The sequence below is a fragment of the Pleurodeles waltl genome, chromosome 3_1, assembly GCF_031143425.1.
Source record: "Pleurodeles waltl isolate 20211129_DDA chromosome 3_1, aPleWal1.hap1.20221129, whole genome shotgun sequence".
NCBI lineage: Eukaryota > Metazoa > Chordata > Amphibia > Caudata > Salamandridae > Pleurodeles > Pleurodeles waltl.
In genome coordinates this window covers 1211041899-1211061806 of record NC_090440.1, presented here as the reverse complement: position 1 = coordinate 1211061806, position 19908 = coordinate 1211041899, and the positions used below count along the sequence as shown (strand labels likewise).

General features: G+C 43.0%; 1 protein-coding gene across 1 annotated transcript in view; it reads left to right on the top strand.

The window, feature by feature from the left end:
* Positions 1-16535: 16535 nt before the first annotated feature.
* Positions 16536-19908, top strand: part of ROBO3 (roundabout guidance receptor 3) — a 639417-nt gene continuing 636044 nt past the window's right edge. The window contains exon 1 of the mRNA XM_069221505.1: positions 16536-16959. Within this exon, the coding sequence (XP_069077606.1) occupies positions 16797-16959 (163 nt within the window). The 5' untranslated portion in view covers positions 16536-16796. The remainder of the gene's footprint in view (positions 16960-19908) is intronic.

Below are 19908 nucleotides of genomic sequence, written 5' to 3'. Positions count from 1 at the left end.
ATTATATATTGGTTTGTGGAAACGTCTCTATCCTGAAATGCCGACTAATGGAATGTGGGATTGACTAATCAATATACAAGCACCCAGGATACCCGAAGGGTGGATCATGCAGTATATTTGGGTATAAATATCACACCAAAAGTAGGAGAAATTGTTAATTTAAATCTGGATCCCATACTTGCGAAAGCTAGAAAAGATATGTGCAGATGGAATAACCTACATTTGACTATTATGGGGAGGTGTAATATGGTAAAAATTATTTTCCTCCCTAAGTTGCTATATCTGTTTCGTGCTGTACCGCTGAGCTTTACTAACCCTAGATTCAAGGAGATGGATAGAGTGGTTATGAGATTTATCTGGGCATATGGTAAGTGTAGAAGAGCAAGTAAATTCATGTCTCTCCCTCGAGAAAGCGGGGGCTGGTCTTTACCGAATATAAGATTATACCAAATGGCAGCAGCCTTTCAGTATATGCGCCCATTATGGGGTCCTAAGAAAGAAGGGACTGTGGAAGAGGACTGCCCTAATATATATGAGCTGCAGATAGAAGCAGTAGCCAATGGGTGCTTGGTAACATTTCATGAGCCCGCATACTACAAGAAAACTCGATATAAGGTATTGGAAGCAGCCTATAAGTGTTGGCGGTCATGGTATAAAAAGAAAGGATTCGGTAGTGATAGAGCGTTGCGACCTAATAAATTACCTGTATCTGAACGCTCTTAGGTCGATGAATCTTTTGGCCAAGTGGAACTCTCCGTACTCGGGAGTAAACAATCAAAATCAACAATCAATAATCAATAACGAACATAAGCAATTCCCCGATCAACATAACACTTCACAATTAATCCAGAATACATATCGGCGAAACCATGACCTGTCGGTCATGAATAATCACACCAGTTTATGCAAGGTTAATGAATTTATTTCCCTATATTAACAAAGCTAGCACAATGTAGATGTGTCTCAACACCAAATGATATATGTAAATGAACATTAATAGCTGTCCATAACGACAAAACAAATGCAATCTATGCAGCATCTGAATAACAATGCCTTCTATAATGGCCACGCAAACCACTAAAACTACAATCTGTAATGGGCTAATTGCATACATTTAGTCAGCATAACAAGGTCTCAAATTGCATCGTGCATCAAATGAATCCTCATCTAACCTCAAATTAGCATCAGCATGTGGGACTTCATGCAAAAACAATTTAGCAACATTAATTTGGAAAACTCCTAACTAGGGCTCTTATCAAAATCAGCAGTTGGTTACCTAAAAAGAAACACAATGCAATTGTACATTTTCTTTCATATTTACCAAATTCAATCAGCATTCAAGGAAGTCTTCGTCTCACAGGTACCGATTTCGATCAGCATGGGTACCGGTTCCGATCAGCATGGGACGGGGCAAAGGGGCAGGGTGGACAGGGCAATTGCCTCTCAGCGGCAAAATAAAACTATTACTTCATGAAAAGGGACAAATCAAAGTTAAAGTCTCTAGGGCGAGAATTACTTAAAGTCTCTTCCTCTCGATTAGAGAAAGCATCAAAGTCTCTCAAAATGGCGTCGAAAATCAATTGGCATCGTAGAAGATAGGCAATAATGTCTGATAGGTAATGACCCGTAATAGCTGCTTTCTTCTTGTGCACCTGGGTTTTATAGACAACAGTTCAAATCCAGTAGGGTCTTCCATTGGAGGGTTCATAGGTTAGCTTCAAATTATCCAATCAAAAACAACAGTTCTCAAGCTTTTACTTAAGCATACATGATCCTTGGAGTCGGGAACGTAAGTTGCAACATATTTTACCAATTAACTCACTTTCAGAGCGTCCATTGTCTGCACCTGCAGATTGACCTTGGAGTGAAGAAGAAAATGCCAGGCTGGCACGAAACCTTAAGATAAGCATGTGAACGGTCTCACTGGAAAAGTACAGCTTCAAGCAAAAATACACGTTTATTAGCACAGTGGAAAAATACGAGCATCTAAATCGTGAGACGCGGCAACTAGGCCAAAGCCTCCATTAAAGTCATGCTAAGCTAAAACATTTCTAACAAGCAAAATCATGGCACACGTTTACGATTATGTCAAATTAGCACGATTCTAATACATCACGTTATATAAAGCACGCTTATAAATGTTGGCAAACTACTCTGAGGGCACATTTGTCCCCGTACAATCTTATTTAGTTCGATTAAAGTCACACTTGATTATTGCTACACTACGTTTAAGCGCAAATAAATGTAAAACCTTCATTTCAGCTTCATCAATCCCTCCTCTGATGACTACTTGTCATCACACAAAACCATGTCCACAAATTTTATTCCATTAAAATTCTGTCAGTTCTCTCTTCCTTTTAGTTCCCCTTGTTCTTGCTTTGTATTCTTCTGCCATTCTTTTCATCATTTTCTCTTCCTTCCTTCTTTTAATTCTTTCCATAATCATTATTATTCCCCTTTTTATTCCCCAGATTCCAAAAATGCAAATCAGTACTATTAATATTCCCTGTATTATTTTTAGCAAGATTCCATTCCAAATGCCACCAAGCCAACTTCCCACTGACGCAATTCCCTTTCCAACTTTCTCCCACACTCCTGGTTCTTTCAATTCCTTCAAATCTGCACTTTCTTTTGTTAGGTTAGCAAGCATTGTTTTAATCTTTGCACTGTTATCTGGAATATACGTACAACAGTGTCGTGCACCAAGCATTTTGCAAACGCCGCCATCCTTTGCTAAAAGAATGTCTAAGGCAAGCCTGTTTTGAAGAGTCATAGCTCTTTCCGCTGCAAGTTCAGCATCCATCAGGATTATAGCACCTGAAAACTTTGTCAACATGTTATCCACTAAAGTAGACAACTTTCTTATTTTGATGGAATTCAACACAACTCCCAATGAAGGAATCATGGCTCCAAATATATCTCCTACCACAGCAGCTGCGGTCTCTCTTTTCTGGATACGATGGGATCCAGATGTCTTTGGAATCATCGATAGGTCATCCAGTTGATAAACCTTTGGGAACACTATACCCAAATAACATCTCCCCCACCATCCCTTTGGAAGACGATAATAGGCATTATGCCCACAAATGTAATACACACCTGGTATGACAGGGTCAAGTCCGTTCAGCATGAATGTCCATTTGGCTTTAAAGATAAACGTATGTTTACACTCACTCGCTCCTACAAAAATGTTGTCATAATAAGATTCACCTCGATATATACAAAATTTCCCTACATGCCAAGCATCTAAAGCTATTCTCCCTTGTGTCTTTATTGCAGCAAAATCATAATTATCTACTGAAGTCCTCTTATGTAGTTCCTTTTCTAATTTCGCATTCATGTGTGCCCTTCTATCATCTGTGCGATCTAAAAAGCTTATTTCTACTGCAGATAGCGAGCAGGTAAGATTCTCCCTATGAGCGTGAGCCGTTTCAAAAGGTAGCATTGGCTCGAAAAATTCCCTCATTATTTTAGCATCCCAATCTTTAGCAATCTGGCTAAGCTGCGTGATTATAGGAACATATGCAAAAGTAACATCATAATTTGAGTAAAAATACTGTATGTTAGTCTGACCATAAAATCTAGAAGTCACTATACTACATGTAATCCCATATGTAAGAGGCATGTGGTGATAAGTCACCCCTTCCGTTACCGATGTCGGTATCTGTGTACACACATAACAATCTTTCGCATCCATAGTCTCAACATATTCTGTTAGCAAGCGATAGAAAACATTATACGAAAGCTCCTTTTTATCATGCAAGTGTCTCTCATCTAATTCTAGTCTTTTCAATGCAGTTAGTTCAGTGACAGTAACAGGAGCAAAAGTAGAAGCATCAATTTTCTCATTCTCACCTTTACCATGCATTCCAAGCACTATTGCCATTATTATTAGTACACATGCAATTACCAAGCCTATACACGCATATTTACAATATTTCTTTCTACTGTTTTGCGTCATGATCTGTATAGAATCAGAAAGCTAGAAGCACCTATAAAAGAAACGATTTAGCAATTCAGTTACAAGGCTGAACGAGCGCAATGTTCACACAGTTTTCTTCAGGAGGCCAAGTCACTTATCGGTTAGCAGCATTTGTCTCAATTCGGCAATGACTCAGTCTCAATACGGCAATAACTCAGTCTTTTTTTTTTTTTTTTTTTCAAAGTTCAATAACTCACTCTCTCTCTTTTTTTTTTTTTTTTTTTTTTCAGGTGGCACGTTGTCTCAAATCGTGTTTAAGAGTCAATAAGGTTTTCAAAGTCTTATCAAGTTAGCAAATGTCTCATCCGGTTTAGCAATGTCTCAGCTGGTTGTATCACGTTATATTATAGCAAGCAATGTCATTTACCAGCTTTTCAATCAACAGTGTCCATAAAACTTTTCTTTTCTATTGGTATCTCTTCTTCTTCGTTCTCGAGGCTAAGAGATACAAATTCGTCAGTCCAATCGTCATGGACTACGTATGCCCATTCTGGACCGGAATATCTCCTGTTCGGTATCCTTTTCCTCTTCAATTTTGCATCTCTCTTTGACTCTGCCTCACTGGTACTTTCCTCTTTGGCCAAGTCTTTCCCTTCACTTGAGGTTGGTACCACGACAGACACTTCTTTTCTTTTCTCTTTCACTCTTGGCCCTTCGTCATTAAATTTTTCTCTAGTTCCTAATTTTACTGGCGATCTACTTTGTCTTTTCTTTGCACCGTGTCCATTTGATGGACCTGCGACCTCTTCTGAAGGAGTTTGAACAGTTTCGTTCTGTTCTGTTTTGTCCCCTCCTCCTGAGGAGTCAATCACGCTTTCCTTTTCTTTATCTGTACCGTCTGCTTCTGGGAAAGCCCTCCTCTGATCAGGCTCTCCTGCTTTTTCACCTCTTTCGAGCCCTTCATCACCGTTGCTTTCGTCAGGCTCTTTGTCACTTTCAGCTGCTTCAGGCTCTTGGTTACCTTCAGCTGCTTCAGGCTCTTGGTTACCTTCAGCTGCTTCAGGCTCTTTGTTACCTTCAGCTTCATCGTAGCAGTCTGAGGTTTCTCCTTGGTCTTCCCCAAGTGAATCTGTTTCTTCGTCTTCAGAGAATATTTCTCTCTCGACTATTTCTGCCTGTTCACTTTCAGTTCTGTTTGGCTCTGTCTCAGCGCTCGGTACTTTATTATCAGGAACTGGCAGTTTCAGCGCTTCAACTTCCTCATCTGTGGGACACAACACTTTCTTTGTGTGACTGGCGTGAATCCAGTTGGGAACCCCCGCACACTTCACAGCGGTAGTGGTTGTCAGGATCACTTGGAAAGGGCCTTTCCAACGGGGTTCCAGACACGACTTCCTCACGTGCTTCTTTACCACGACCCAGTCACCTGCTTTCAGTGTGTGTCCTGGACCTTGGATCGGTGGCAAGGTGGTTGCTTCCACCTGGTGAGAGAAAGAGCGAACCACGTCAGCCAGACCTTTGCAGTAGTCTAACACCATATCATCTGTAATATTCAAAAGCGCGTTTGCGGGAACTGCAGGAAGTCTCATGGCCATGCTCATGAGAATTTCGTGCGGGGACAATCCAGTCTTTCTGTCGGGGGTGTTTCTCATTGACATTAACACCAAAGGCAATGCGTCAGGCCATTTCAAATTTGTCGATGCACATATTTTTGCCATTCTCGATTTCAGTGTACCATTCATTTGCTCCACTAGTCCTGATGCTTCAGGGCGATAGCTACAATGCAGTTTTTGCTCAATGTTCAGCGCTTCGCAAAGTAACTTTATAACCTCGTTATTGAAGTGACTTCCCCTATCTGATTCTAAAGAGATCGGGAATCCGAAACGTGGTATCAACTCTCTCAACAATAGTTTTGCAACTGTAAGGCTGTCATTTCTACGTGTGGGGTATGCTTCAATCCAGTGACTAAAAATACACACAATCACCAACACATACTTCAGACCTCCATGCACAGGCATCTCAATAAAGTCCATCTGCATTCTACTGAACGGGCCACTCGCCCTGCCAATGTGGCTCGCGTTCACAACCGTTCCCTTCCCTGGGTTCATCTGCTGACATATGACACATCGATGGCAAACTGCTTCTGCAGCTTGACGAAATCTGGGGTTAAACCAATCAGTTTTGAACAATCTTATCATGGCATCTCTCCCTAGGTGAGCTTGCCCATGATAGAACCGCGCTAGCTGCGATAAGAGACAATTTGGTAAGACGAATTTTCCCTCAATTGAAACCCATACGTCATCTGGTCTCTTTGTGCATTGTGACTTAATCCAGGAATCTTTTTCATCCTCCCTGACGCTATTCTGTAATTCTTTTAGTTCATCTATTGTATCCACGACCTTCAAAGCAAATGCTTCAGCTGGTTCGAGCTCTGGCTCACTTATTGAATTCCATTCATCCCAAAGCAATATACAGTTCAAAGCACAAAATCTTGCGACTTGATCCGCATATGCGTTTCCCAAGGAAACATAGTCCTGTCCTTTTGTATGAGCACTACACTTTACCACTGCAATTTCGGCTGGCATTTGAATGGCTTGTAACAATTCCCTTATTCTTTCCCCGTTTTTCACTGCCGACCCTGAAGAAGTCAGAAAACCTCTCTGTGACCATAGTTGCCCAAAGTCGTGCACGATTCCAAACCCATACTGACTAGCAGTATAAATGGTAACCTTCATCAATGTGGACTGTTGACATGCTCTTGTAAGGGCTACAAGCTCTGCTACTTGTGCGGAATATACTCCTTGAAGCCAGGACGCTTCCAAGACACCTGTTACAGTACATACAGCATATCCTGCTTTCAATATTCCCATTGCATCTCTTAAACATGACCCATCAACAAAAATAATTTGGTCATTTTCATCAAGCTTAGTATCTTTGATGTCAGGTCGGGGTTTTGTGCAAAATTCAGTCACCTGAAGGCAGTCATGCTCGACGTCTTCAGCGTTCTCAATTTCAGCATTTTCACCGGGAAGCAAGGTTGCTGGATTCAACGTAGTGCACCTTTTCAGCTGCACATTCGGTGAGCCCAGAATTATTGTTTCATACCTTGTGAGTCTTGCTCCAGTCATGTGTTGTGTTCGGGAGCGGGTCAAAAGTATCTCAACTGAGTGAGGGACCATGACTGTTAATGGATGTCCCATCACTATTCCTTCACTCTGAGTGAGGCTGATACCAACTGCTGCTACGGCGCGCAAACACCCTGGGAGTGCTGCTGCGACCGGATCCAAAGTAGCTGAAAAATACGCTACTGGTCTGTTTACGCCACCATGGGCTTGGGTCAAGACAGACAGAGAACATGCATCACGTTCATGACAAAACAATGTGAAAGGCTTTGTGTAATCAGGCATACCTAAAGCTGGAGCCCTGCACATGCATTCTTTCAATTCGACAAAAGCATCCATCTCATCTCCTTTCAGCTCAATTTCATCCAAGGCATCCTTCTGGGTCAATTTCAGCAAAGGCTTTGCTAGAGTCGAGAAGTTGGGAATTCACTGGCGACAGTAGCTCACCATCCCCAAAAACTTCCTCACCTCCCTCCTTGTCTTTGGTGGACTCATTTGAAGTACACTTGTTATTCTTTCCTTCATTATTCTCCGTGACCCTTTCTCTATTTGGTGACCCAAGTATTTCACTTTCTTCTGACAGAACTGCAACTTTGAAGGAGACACCTTGTGTCCATTCCTTCCCAAATGATTCAGTAGGGCAATGGTATCGGCTGTGCAGCCACTTTCTGTCTTAGCTGCAATCAGTAAGTCATCAATGTACTGTACTAGGACTGACTCGAATGGCAATTCTAACGCTTCCAAGTCTTTCTTTAGTATCTGATTGAAAATGGATGGTGACTCAGAAAACCCTTGAGGAATTCGACACCAACTGTAAACTCTGTCTAAGATTTTGAAACAAAAGAGAAATTGGCTGTCCTCATGAAGAGGCACTGAAAAGAATGCTTGTGACAAGTCGATGACTGAGAACCACTCGGCATCGCAAGGGACTTGGAACATTATCACAGCTGGATTCGGTACTACAGGGCAGCATTTGACTATGATGTCATTTATTTTCCTCAAGTCCTGCACTATTCGGACCTTTCCACTCGGCTTTATTAGTCCCATGATTGGTGAATTACATGGGCTGCTCAACACTTCTTTCAGTATTCCCTGTTTCACGAATTCGTCAATTAATTGGGCGACTTTCATGAGGGTGTCTTGTGCCATGTGGTATTGTGGGGTCTGAGGAAAGGTTACATTGGGCTTTACTGTCACTTTCACTGGTTCCACTCCTTTCACCAATCCCACCTCTTTTCCTGTCATATCCCACACTTCCTTTCCGACTGTTTCCCGTAATTCAGCTGGAATATCCTCTTCAGTTATCATCGGAAGAAGGTTAATCAGAGGATGTTTTTCATCGACAATTTCCATCTCATCCCCTTCTACACTGTCCTCTTCTTCCCCATCACTGCTCGTCTGAATTCTGATTCCATCGTACGAGCACATAATCGAACATCCCAATTTGCACAATAGGTCTCTTCCTAACAGTGCTATCGGGCTTGAGTCACAGACCACAAACTTATGTAACCCTTGGTAGTTACCAATGCTGATTGGTACTGGATCCGTGATTGGATTCGTCAGGTACCTGTTTGCTACTCCCACTACTTGAACTGTTCTCCCTGAGAGGGGCAAATTTGGTACTTCAATGCTCCTCACAGTTGAACATGTGGCTCCTGTGTCCACCAAGAATGAAACACGATGACCCATAACTTTTCCCTCCACATATGGACCCTTTTGATCAACTTCCAAGGATGTTGCAAGCACACAATTTCCCTCCTCATCTGAACTTTCACTCTCCCATACATTGTTTATTCCACTCTCACTGTGTAATGGGAACTGTTGTACTGTGCCGTTTGTACTCATCACCTGACTCGAGACCTGTGGAGGAACCATCACTTGCTGCTGACTCATTGGTGCCAAGGGTATTTGCATTTGCTGATTAGGTACCATGGGTAACTGCTGTTGCATTGGCTGCATTTGCGTCATCTGCATACGGGGCATCTGCACCTGCTGCGGCTGCATAGGCTGTAATCCTTGCAGCTGATTTATGGTCTGAAAATTTGGGTTTGGACCTCTCATTTTCGGTCCCCTCATTGTCTGAAATGCAGTGACATCATTGTTTTGCTGACCAACACCTGCACCTTCCTGCACCACCATTGGGCACTCGCGTTTCCATTGTCCGACTATTCCGCACACGTGACACGGCATCACCCTTTTCATTGCCTGCATACCATTCGGAGTCACAACAGTGTTCAAATCCGGACCATTATTTACAAAACCTCCTCTGCCTCTGCCTCTCACCTGTGGCTGAAACACCATATTTCCCTGCAGCTGCGGCTGCGGCTGCGGCTGCGGTACCTGCTGTTGGAACCCTTGCAACCCTTGCAAACCTTGCAACCCTGTCTGAGCTGCTTTAAGTTGCATCATCATCACTTTCTCTTTCAACCTTTTCTGTTTCACTTCAATTTCGTCGCTACAATATTTCGCATAATTCAACACCTCATCAATCGGTTTCGACTGCCAACAAATCAAATGCGACTTTATCATCTGACTTATCTCTGGTCTCAGCCCTTCCACAAATCTGAACACAAAATGAAGCATGTCCTTCGCCTCTATTGTTTCTGTGCCACTGTAGTTCTTAAACGCCTTCAACAACCTCTCGTAGTAACTATGAATCGACTCTTTAGCCTCTTGGGTAGTTCGATCAATCTTCTGCCAATCCACATTTTTCGCGGCAACCTTCGTCTTCAAGTGCTCAATCACCTTGTGGTACAAGCTCATCACCATAGGTGATGGTGCACCCGTATCCCTGTCTCTCTCTGGTTCACTTGTCGGCCAACCTACAGCTCTTTTGCATTCCTCCCACAAATCTGCCGGAACCACAATCTCAAAGAGGGTGTTCAGGTCTTCCCAAAGACATTTTGCAAGCTTCACAAACCTATCAGTCTGTTGATACCATTCAATCGGTTTCTCTCTCAGTTTGGGAAAATCATCCGTAAAGGATTGAATGTCGCTTCTGTGCCACGGTACATGTATTAATTTTCCCCCTGCTGTCTCCCTCATTGGTAACATGGTTACTGCATCACTACTCTGTGGCCTTTTCTCCTTGTGCTCTGGGACACTGTCTTTCTTCTTTTCCTTTTTCTTTGCCCACCTGCTTTCCCATTTGTCTAAGCACCTCCACACTTGTGCACTCTGCAGCAATTCTCTAAGGTGCGTCTTCATGCCTGCTGACCTCATGTGTTCAAAGTCTGTGGTCCCGAAATCCAATCTATAGCTCCTGCTCAAGTGTTTTGTCTTGTCTATCTCAATCCCGTTTTTGTCAGCTATTTCTTGCAACCTTCTGTGTACCTTGTTCACTTCTCTCGTAATCCTGGGACATAGATACCTCAGCTCTTCTTCCGAGTAGGACTCTAGCCTATTCACACCCATAGTCCCTTCCACCAACTCTTCTGCTTCCATGCTCAACCTTACCCGATTCAGGTAGTCTTCCCCCTTCCCACTTGTTGAGCTTTGTGTGGAATTCAGACTGTTGAACCACTGTGTTAGCTGTTGCGCATTCAACCCCATTAGTGTAGCATTCTCATCGACTGCCATTGATGGTTGCGGCAACTTTTCAGTGTTCGATGATAGCGGTATCATCAGTGGGGGACTCGACCTCACCAGTGTTGACTGAGCACATATGGGACTAAACTCCATCAAGGACCCAGATCCAGTTGGCTGAGCCGCTATCGGAGTTATCCCTGGAGTGTTTTCTATGCACCTCCTTTCTGTCCCATTCTGCAGCATTGATCCCTGACCGCTCATACCTAAGTTAGGCTGACTGTACAAAGGTACCGGTGGACCTACAGTAATGGGTAGTGATATCGCATCTGGGTTCTGTCCATTTCCCATGTTCTGAGACATGTTAATTCCCACACTATGGGTCATCATTGCCGGCATGCCCATCTGACTCCCCGTCATTTGAGCATGTGCTGTCCCCCCCTGCATCTGCTTTTGAGGCATCAAAAACTGAGTTGATTCAGCTTGTGCCAATGTTGGGTTGCAACCATTCTGTACTCCCATTACGGTTGGATCTAGAATCATTCCCGTACTGTTATCACTGCTGTAGTACCTTGGGACCTGCGGCTGATAATTTTCTGCTGGTTTCAATATAGGCACATCCGGATATATTCTCCTAACCTGCGGTATCTGTGGGGTGAACAGTAAACTCGGGTCCTTAGATCCCGATGACGTTTCTGAACTCTGAGTTTCATTATTCTGTACCGGTGCCGGAGGGGCAGAACTGGTACTTGGACCTTGTCCACTCTCTGCATAAGGCGGTGGACGGTCGTTCAGCAATTGCATGATGAACTCCTCATCATCTGACTCATCTTCTCTATCTTTGGAACACCTCCCGGTTGTCTTACAGGTAGCTTTCTTGCCTGTCTCCTCCTCTTTTTCCTTAGCAATCGCTGGAATTTTTTTTATCCCCTGCAATACATCTGACCTCCACACCTTCTGTGCATTATCCCACCTAGCGTCCGCTAGTGTCTTTTCTACCTTTCTCATCCTGGTCTCGAACTTCTTTTGCTGTTGCTGTCTAGCCATTAGTTCCCAAATCGCTAGAGCCTCAAACTGTGCTGGCCTTGGAGGCACCTTCATGTCGTACATCGCGAATCTCAAATTCTCTAGGATCCTTATATTGAATGTCCCATGAATCGGGAACGCTACGCTCCCATGTTTCTCTGTCAACTTGTGCCATTGCTTTAGCCAAAGGCACGGGGCTACCCCTTTTTCCTCCATTACAATGTAAGCTGGTGTACCTTCGGGTGGCGTCTCCTCTCCTACGCTCGCTTTAATGTAAGACTCCCCCTTCATCGCACTCTTGAATGCTTTAAAAAATTTCATTTTCTCGTCTTTTATTTCACAAAGTATGTAATCAATAGGTGACTTTAATTCCCGGAATACTCTTCGCTTGCCTTTCCCCTTCCAATCGAGTCCCACGGACTGCGTCCAATCCGTGCGCGACCCTTCTCTGCAACCAACCTATCCCAGCGCGGCTCCTAGTGACGTCACACTCACACACACTGCGGCTGATAAAGCCTCGCGGCTAGTCCTCCTTCACTCAGCTCCTCTCGTAACAACTTCTAGCATGTATCGCGAGCAACCAAATAATAATAAAACAGATCTGTCGGTTTACTACAGGAAGGGTAACACAATCGCTTCAGGACCTTAGGGATTTTTCACTAGCCTCGGCAGTTATTCCATCTTTCTCGGTCCCCACTTTCGCAAGCAAATCTGACCCGCAGACCTACTCTCAACTTGTCAATGATCTATTCTAGTGCACTTAGAATTTTGTCAAAGCCCGAAGTCGAAGTTTCTTTCATTCCCTTAACACACGTACCGACTCGTTGACCACGCCCGATCAACCTACTAAACCGCCCAGACCACAACATAAAACAACTGTCTCATACACTTTTCAACATACTCCGGAGTCTCTTGACCTCGCAGGGCCCGTCTCAACAACAACAACCACGTGGACCTTTTTCTGCACAAAGCGCCACACGCACATGAAGTTCGACGACTTCCCTACTCTCACACTCGGAGTCGCACCTCCGCTATTCTATGAAGTTCGACGACTTCCCTACTTCTACACTCGGAGTCGCACCTCCGCTATTCTCTAAAATCCTCGCAACCTTTTCACACAATCTGCGGCAATAAGCTGTGCAAGCGCAAAAATCCTAACTTCACTCATACCATCACTAGTACCGCCAACGCCGATTCCACACCTCCATTCTCTCCATTCGCAAGCTCCGAGATCCCGGGAAAGTCGCGGGGGACTTAGCCCATCATCATTCTCTCAATCTATTTTACCCAAGAAAAAATCTAATTCAAACTTCTCGAGTAGGGTCTCAAAGGGCGTAACCGTTAATTCAACACCATGTACTTTAAGACTAATGGGTCCCAAAGGGCGAAACCGTTAATTCAACACCATGTACTTTAAAATACGGGGTCCCAAAGGGCGTAACCGTCCTCTGCTACCATCTACTGATAGAGCGTTGCGACCTAATAAATTACCTGTATCTGAACGCTCTTAGGTCGATGAATCTTTTGGCCAAGTGGAACTCTCCGTACTCGGGAGTAAACAATCAAAATCAACAATCAATAATCAATAACGAACATAAGCAATTCCCCGATCAACATAAGACTTCACAATTAATCCAGAATACATATCGGCGAAACCATGACCTTTCGGTCATGAATAATCACACCAGTTTATGCAAGGTTAACGAATTTATTTCCCTATATTAACAAAGCTAGCACAATGTAGATGTGTCTCAACACCAAATGATATATGTAAATGAACATTAATAGCTGTCCATAACGACGAAACAAATGCAATCTATGCAGCATCTGAATAACAATGCCTTCTATAATGGCCACGCAAACCACTAAAGCTACAATCTGTAATGGGCTAATTGCATACATTTAGTCAGCATAACAAGGTCTCAAATTGCATCGTGCATCAAATGAATCCTCATCTAACCTCAAATTAGCATCAGCATGTGGGACTTCATGCAAAAACAATTTAGCAACATTAATTTGGAAAACTCCTAACTAGGGCTCTTATCAAAATCAGCAGTTGGTTACCTAAAAAGAAACACAATGCAATTGTACATTTTCTTTCATATTTACCAAATTCAATCAGCATTCAAGGAAGTCTTCGTCTCACAGGTACCGATTTCGATCAGCATGGGTACCGGTTCCGATCAGCATGGGACGGGGCAAAGGGGCAGGGTGGACAGGGCAATTGCCTCTCAGCGGCAAAATAAAACTATTACTTCATGCAAAGGGACAAATCAAAGTTAAAGTCTCTAGGGCGAGAATTACTTAAAGTCTCTTCCTCTCGATTAGAGAAAGCATCAAAGTCTCTCAAAATGGCGTCGAACATCAATTGGCATCGTAGAAGATAGGCAATAATGTCTGATAGGTAATGGCCCGTAATAGCTGCTTTCTTCTTGTGCACCTGGGTTTTATAGACAACAGTTCAAATCCAGTAGGGTCTTCCATTGGAGGGTTCATAGGTTAGCTTCAAATTATCCAATCAAAAACAACAGTTCTCAAGCTTTTACTTAAGCATACATTATCCTTGGAGTCGGGAACGTAAGTTGCAACATATTTTACCAATTAACTCACTTTCAGAGCGTCCATTGTCTGCACCTGCAGATTGACCTTGGAGTGAAGAAGAAAATGCCAGGCTGGCACGAAACCTTAAGATAAGCATGTGAACGGTCTCACTGGAAAAGTACAGCTTCAAGCAAAAATACACATTTATTAGCACAGTGGAAAAATACGAGCATCTAAATCGTGAGACGCGGCAACTAGGCCAAAGCCTCCATTAAAGTCATGCTAAGCTAAAACATTTCTAACAAGCAAAATCATGGCACACGTTTACGATTATGTCAAATTAGCACGATTCTAATACATCACGTTATATAAAGCACGCTTATAAATGTTGGCAAACTACTCTGAGGGCACATTTGTCCCCGTACAATCTTATTTAGTTCGATTAAAGTCACACTTGATTATTGCTACACTACGTTTAAGCGCAAATAAATGTAAAACCTTCATTTCAGCTTCATCAGTAGATATAATTGCTGTACCATGATTGAGAAGAATCCATCGCTCCCCAAAATATTTAAAGATAGATGTATGGCAAGTTGGGCCTCTTTAGGTATAGTGAGGTTAGGGAATTTTTTCGATAACTCTGGGGTCAAGGCGTTTGGTGATTTACAGGAGCGTTATGGTTTAGAGCGAAGGGACTTTATTAAATACTTACAGATACGAGATTTTCTTGTAAGGAAAACAGGGGGCGTGCAGGGATTTAGAAGTGATCAACTGTTGGATGACATCCTGGCTAACCCCAATATATCAATCAGGTCAATTTATCCATTACTGCTGGCAGAACAGCCTGACGATTTAGAGAAGAATAAGGAAAGGTGGAGGGAGAAGCTAGTAGACGAGAGTAATAACTTTTTAAGGTCACTAGAACTGGGACACACTATCCTACTCTCCTCTTCCCTGCAAGCGCAACACTATAAGACCATGTTTGACCTGTATCATACCTCAGCCCATCTCGTCAAATGGGGCACTCTATCAGGAACAAACTGTCCAAGATGTGGGATGTATGGAATAGATATTGTTCATATGATGGTTACATGTGGGGAATTAATGATCCTGAGGGAGGGTATTCAATCTGTCTTGAAAGGGGTTTTGGGATATGATCTAGCTCTTACCCCTGAGGTCATGGTCCCAGGGGTCGCCGGAGAAGTGGGCGGCCCACATAGAGCATTTATTTTTGTGGCCATGGCAGTGTATCGAATATGTATATCATCTGTGTGGTTGAACGTACGACCTCCGTCCTGGCAGCAATGGTTGGCTAGATTGCTATCTGTATATTATTTGGAGATGGCATTGTACGAACGTAAGGGGAAACATGCTAGGAGGAAAGGGAAGGCAATATGGGGGTCATTCCAGGACTGGATTTTGGCTCATAATGATTAATGTTCAAATTAAAATCAGACTACTCCCCCCCCATTTTTTCCTTTTTTTTTAAATTTCTCCCCGTTTGGGCTAGTTGGGTTGATTTGCATGCCATCATTTATTTAGGGGGCACCTTTCACCTAAATGTTTATCTCTTGTTGGTTTGAATTTGTTTTTTACTCAATGTAAAGTGATGTAAGAGTATATTCGTTGTATGATTCCTTTCCAAGGAAAAATAATAAAAAATTAAAAATAAAAAAAAAGGAATGTGGGATGCCGACTGTAGTTTCCTTTTTTCTGTTTCTTTATTATCTACTTGTAACAGATGTTTGCATTTAAGACAGTACTTATTGAATGTTAGGGTATTATGATATTGAAAATAAATAAAATAAAAAATAAAATAAAATATGAGTATTAATAAAGGATGGATGAGTAGAGTTCGGCGGTGCCTGAGACTGCCTAGAATTTAAAGCACATGTGGGGAAGAACTGTGCATGAACGCTGAACATGTGAATACTGTCTAAACATGCAGAATAAAAATCGGGGTGGGCACATATGTTCCATGTATGTCACTGAATGTGTATAATATAAAACAGGGCTGTGTGAGTAGGGTATGGGGAGCATTTTTCCTGTAAGTATTTGGAGCTGTTCGGGAGAGCAGGGTCGATGTGTATCTCTGAATGGATATGATAGCAAGTAGATGTGAGCGAGCAGAGTCCTGAAAAGGCTCTGCCTGCTAATAATATGAAGCCGGTGGGGGGGGGAAGGTTTAAGGTCTGTCTCTGCCAGTCAAGTAAAAACAAAAGAAATTAATCGATGAAGGTTGTATTGGTGTCACTACACCCCGCGCCAAGCCTCATCTCCCACCCCCTTCCACCCCAACCACTCATTAAGAAGAAACGGACTCAGCTGTGGTGAGATATGGCCCTCCCGATCCGTCTCTGGGGTATGTTGTTAATTCGATGATTAAACATTTATTGGCGAGAGCACCTGGGTTCTTTCCCAACACGCTCCCAGGAGACCGTCCATTCAGACTACCAAAGAAAGGGGGGCAAATAGGGAGGGTTAGTGAAGAGACGATAGTCTGATAACCTCAGATCTGCAGATGCAGCCAGGAGGGTAATGTTAGCCCGACCACTGCAGTTACTTACGGACAGGGAAGATTCCGAACGGATGCCTTGACCCAGCAGGTCAGCCAGCTCCTTCAGAAGCACACTGCCGAGTGGGCTTCGCCGTGTGCCACCATGCTGCGTTATCTGCTGAAGACTTTGCTGCAGATTAATCTGTTCGCGGACTCCTTGAATGGGGAAAACTCAAATTCTACCGATCTCCTCTACAATCAGAATTCCACTTTCTCCGCTTTCGACGACAGTTTAATTGACCTTGGCAATTTGACAAACTTCAATGGTAAGATTTAGATATAAAAGCCTCGTGCATAATTAGCTAGATGAGAGGGACTGGGGTCGAAATGTGAACGACTAGGCGAATGTATCTGTATTATAACAGGTGGCGTGGCTGACTCACGGACTAACAGTCTGTAAAACGATGCATTTGCGCGTACAGATCACGTTTACAACGTTAAATTTCACCAGTGAATTTCAGTGTTTTCCATGCTACACTTTGAGATTGTGCACGTGATATTTCTAGCACCAGTGCCTTAAATGGGCCGGTACTGTCCGAGAGGGAGAGTACCTGCACTTCTCTAGATAAACATAATACCTTTAATTGGACGGTACCGGCACTAATCAGAAACCTTTTAATTGGAGAGTACCGGCGCTTCTCAGAAACAAGCAGGTACTCTGATACAGAGTACCTGCACTTCTATTTTTCAATTTCAAGCAATGTCTAGCTCGACAATTTCCAGTTGAATCAATATAATTATAACGTAAATAAATTTCGGTTTGCACCTTTTCTCTTCTGAAATTGCTGGGATTTCAAACAAAGTCATGTAGTAAGAGCGACTGTAAGCACACTTCTTTATCCTAGCGATCTACAGCGAGAAGGTGTGCCTTTCTCTCTGACTCGGAGCTCTCTTCGTTGCTTTGAAGTCTCCCCTCAGTCTTCGTGCAGTCATTTAAGACACAACGTTCCAGTTGCAGTTTTTTTGCAGTCCAACTCAGTATGAGGTTTATAAGCAGTTGGTCTCTAGACTTTGACCCTGGAACTCTCCGGGCTCCTAGAGGGGCCTACGAAGGTACTGTGCAAGCATGCATTGAGCTAGGGAAGAAGCTATCATGGACTTGCAGGATGTTTGCAGAACCTGCTACGGATATATTTGTGTGAACAGAACTTAAATTATTGAAAAATGAGTGCGGGTGTTAGAAGCTCTTCTCAGAAGCCCGCGGCCTGCCCCGGCGCGCCACATAACAAGGCTATGGTCTGAAAAATCACGCATCTTTACTCCCTACCAAACGCCCCCTGCCCCCTTATCACACTCTTGCAGTTTCTTGCTTTCTCCCTTTGCAACGGGTTTCGGTTTTTCTCTTATTCGTTTTTTCCCTTTTGTGTGTTTTTCCCTCTCTTACCTTCTGGAAATGCCCAATGAGAAAAAATAAGTGCTGGTCCCCAAAAACAACTAGCCGTCACCGGGTCAAACTAAGCACTTTAGTTCAACCGTCTCTCTTTAGACTTTGAATCCGGACTATTATCAACGGTTGCTGGGAAGAAGGGAGGAGGGGAGAACTGCAGTTTGTCTTTAGTTTTTCATTCCATAGTTGTATGTCATGGGTACTCGCAAACATTTTCCCAGGGGCCAAAAAGTTTGGTCTGTGACGTGCCTGGGGGCCGCATTGATGTCAGGGCAGCGGCGGGTGGGGTAGCTGGGGGGATTGGTGGCAAGGTAGGTGTAAGAGAAGCAAATGATATACATTTAGTGGCTGAAAAAAAAACAATGGGAAACCAGAAAACCTGGAATTATTCCCGGCTTACCCATTTTTCCAAATTGTGTGATCCTAGGCAGTTGTTTAGTCTCACTTTCCCTCTTTTTTTCTACATTATCACATTTAAGATGACCTTGAAATACATGATTCATGGTGTGCGCTGCACAAAACCTGCTTCTATGTTTGATTTAATAAACTATAATGTTGTTAATGCATGATAGGAACCCAGGCCACCAATAAGTGCACATACCAAGTGGCTTGCCTCTTTAATTTACTATTGATGGTGTTCTCAGGGTAGAGGAAAGAATTTTACGTTTCCAAATTTATGTATGAAAACTATCACTTTTAAATTAATACATCTCAATGCTCTGATAAAATAAATTGTACCAAGGCAAAAATTTTCTGAATGTTAACTAAATACACCTTTTTAATTTTGAAGAGACTGTCTTAGTTTTACCCTTGTGCTGCAAGATGTCTTTAAAAATGAAGGCGTTTCTAAAGTTAAGTTCAGGAGTCCCTATTTTACTTCTTTTCTTTAACACCAAGTAAGTTTGAAATAAATGATTGTGTGTCTATTTAATATTTTTATTGTTAGTGCGGAGTAGAGCAAACAGCTGCCCAGTGCTCCTGTTGCCCCAGGGGCCGCATGTAAAAGTCAGAGGGGCCTCATGAGGCCCGCGGGCCGTACTTTGAGTATCCATGTTGTATGTGGTCCCGCATGGATATGTGCAGAGCATGCCTTCCTACTTGTACCTCAGTGTGAGCTTGGTTTTGAAGCAAGGCCTGTGGAAAGTATTTCCAAGTTTGTCTAATGTTTCGCTAAAGTGTTTGAATTCCGAGCTTTGAAATGCCTGGTATAGTCTCTTGATTTCAGAGCTCTGAGTGTGCATAGTATAGTCTGTGCAGGGTCTTTGCATGATTTGTGCAGGAATTATCCAGGGTATGTGCAGCGTTTCGGTGTGCTGTGGTGGTGGGTCCCACTCAGTAGTCAAACCTGAAAATCTATATTTTCGTGCAATGGCTATTCGGTGTTCCTGCACCATCCCTTTGGGTATTTCGACCGAGTTCTCCATGACATTGCAGAATGGACTATTTTTAACTAGTTCTCATTCACAGACAGAAATACAAAGCAAAATGGAGTATGTTAATGGGTGGTGTCCAATGAGCGTATGTTATTTATATAATAACTGCCTGATACTCACTTGCAGCTCTCTTGAGGCAGCATGTTTTAATTGTTTACGGCAGAGTGCATCAGTGTTTTTTCAGGCTCCCCAACTAATTGACACTAACCTCTAGACAGGCTTGGGAAGAGGGTCGGTAGTACATTGTTTCACCTTCGTTATTGTCTCTTCAGACACGTGCAGCTGTTCGAACTGTAACATCTTTTTCATCATGCTGTCTTTCCAATTAGTGTCAGTGTTAGCTCATTAACAGCGATATGCTCGTATTTGTATTTGAAAGGTTATCTCTGCCCTCT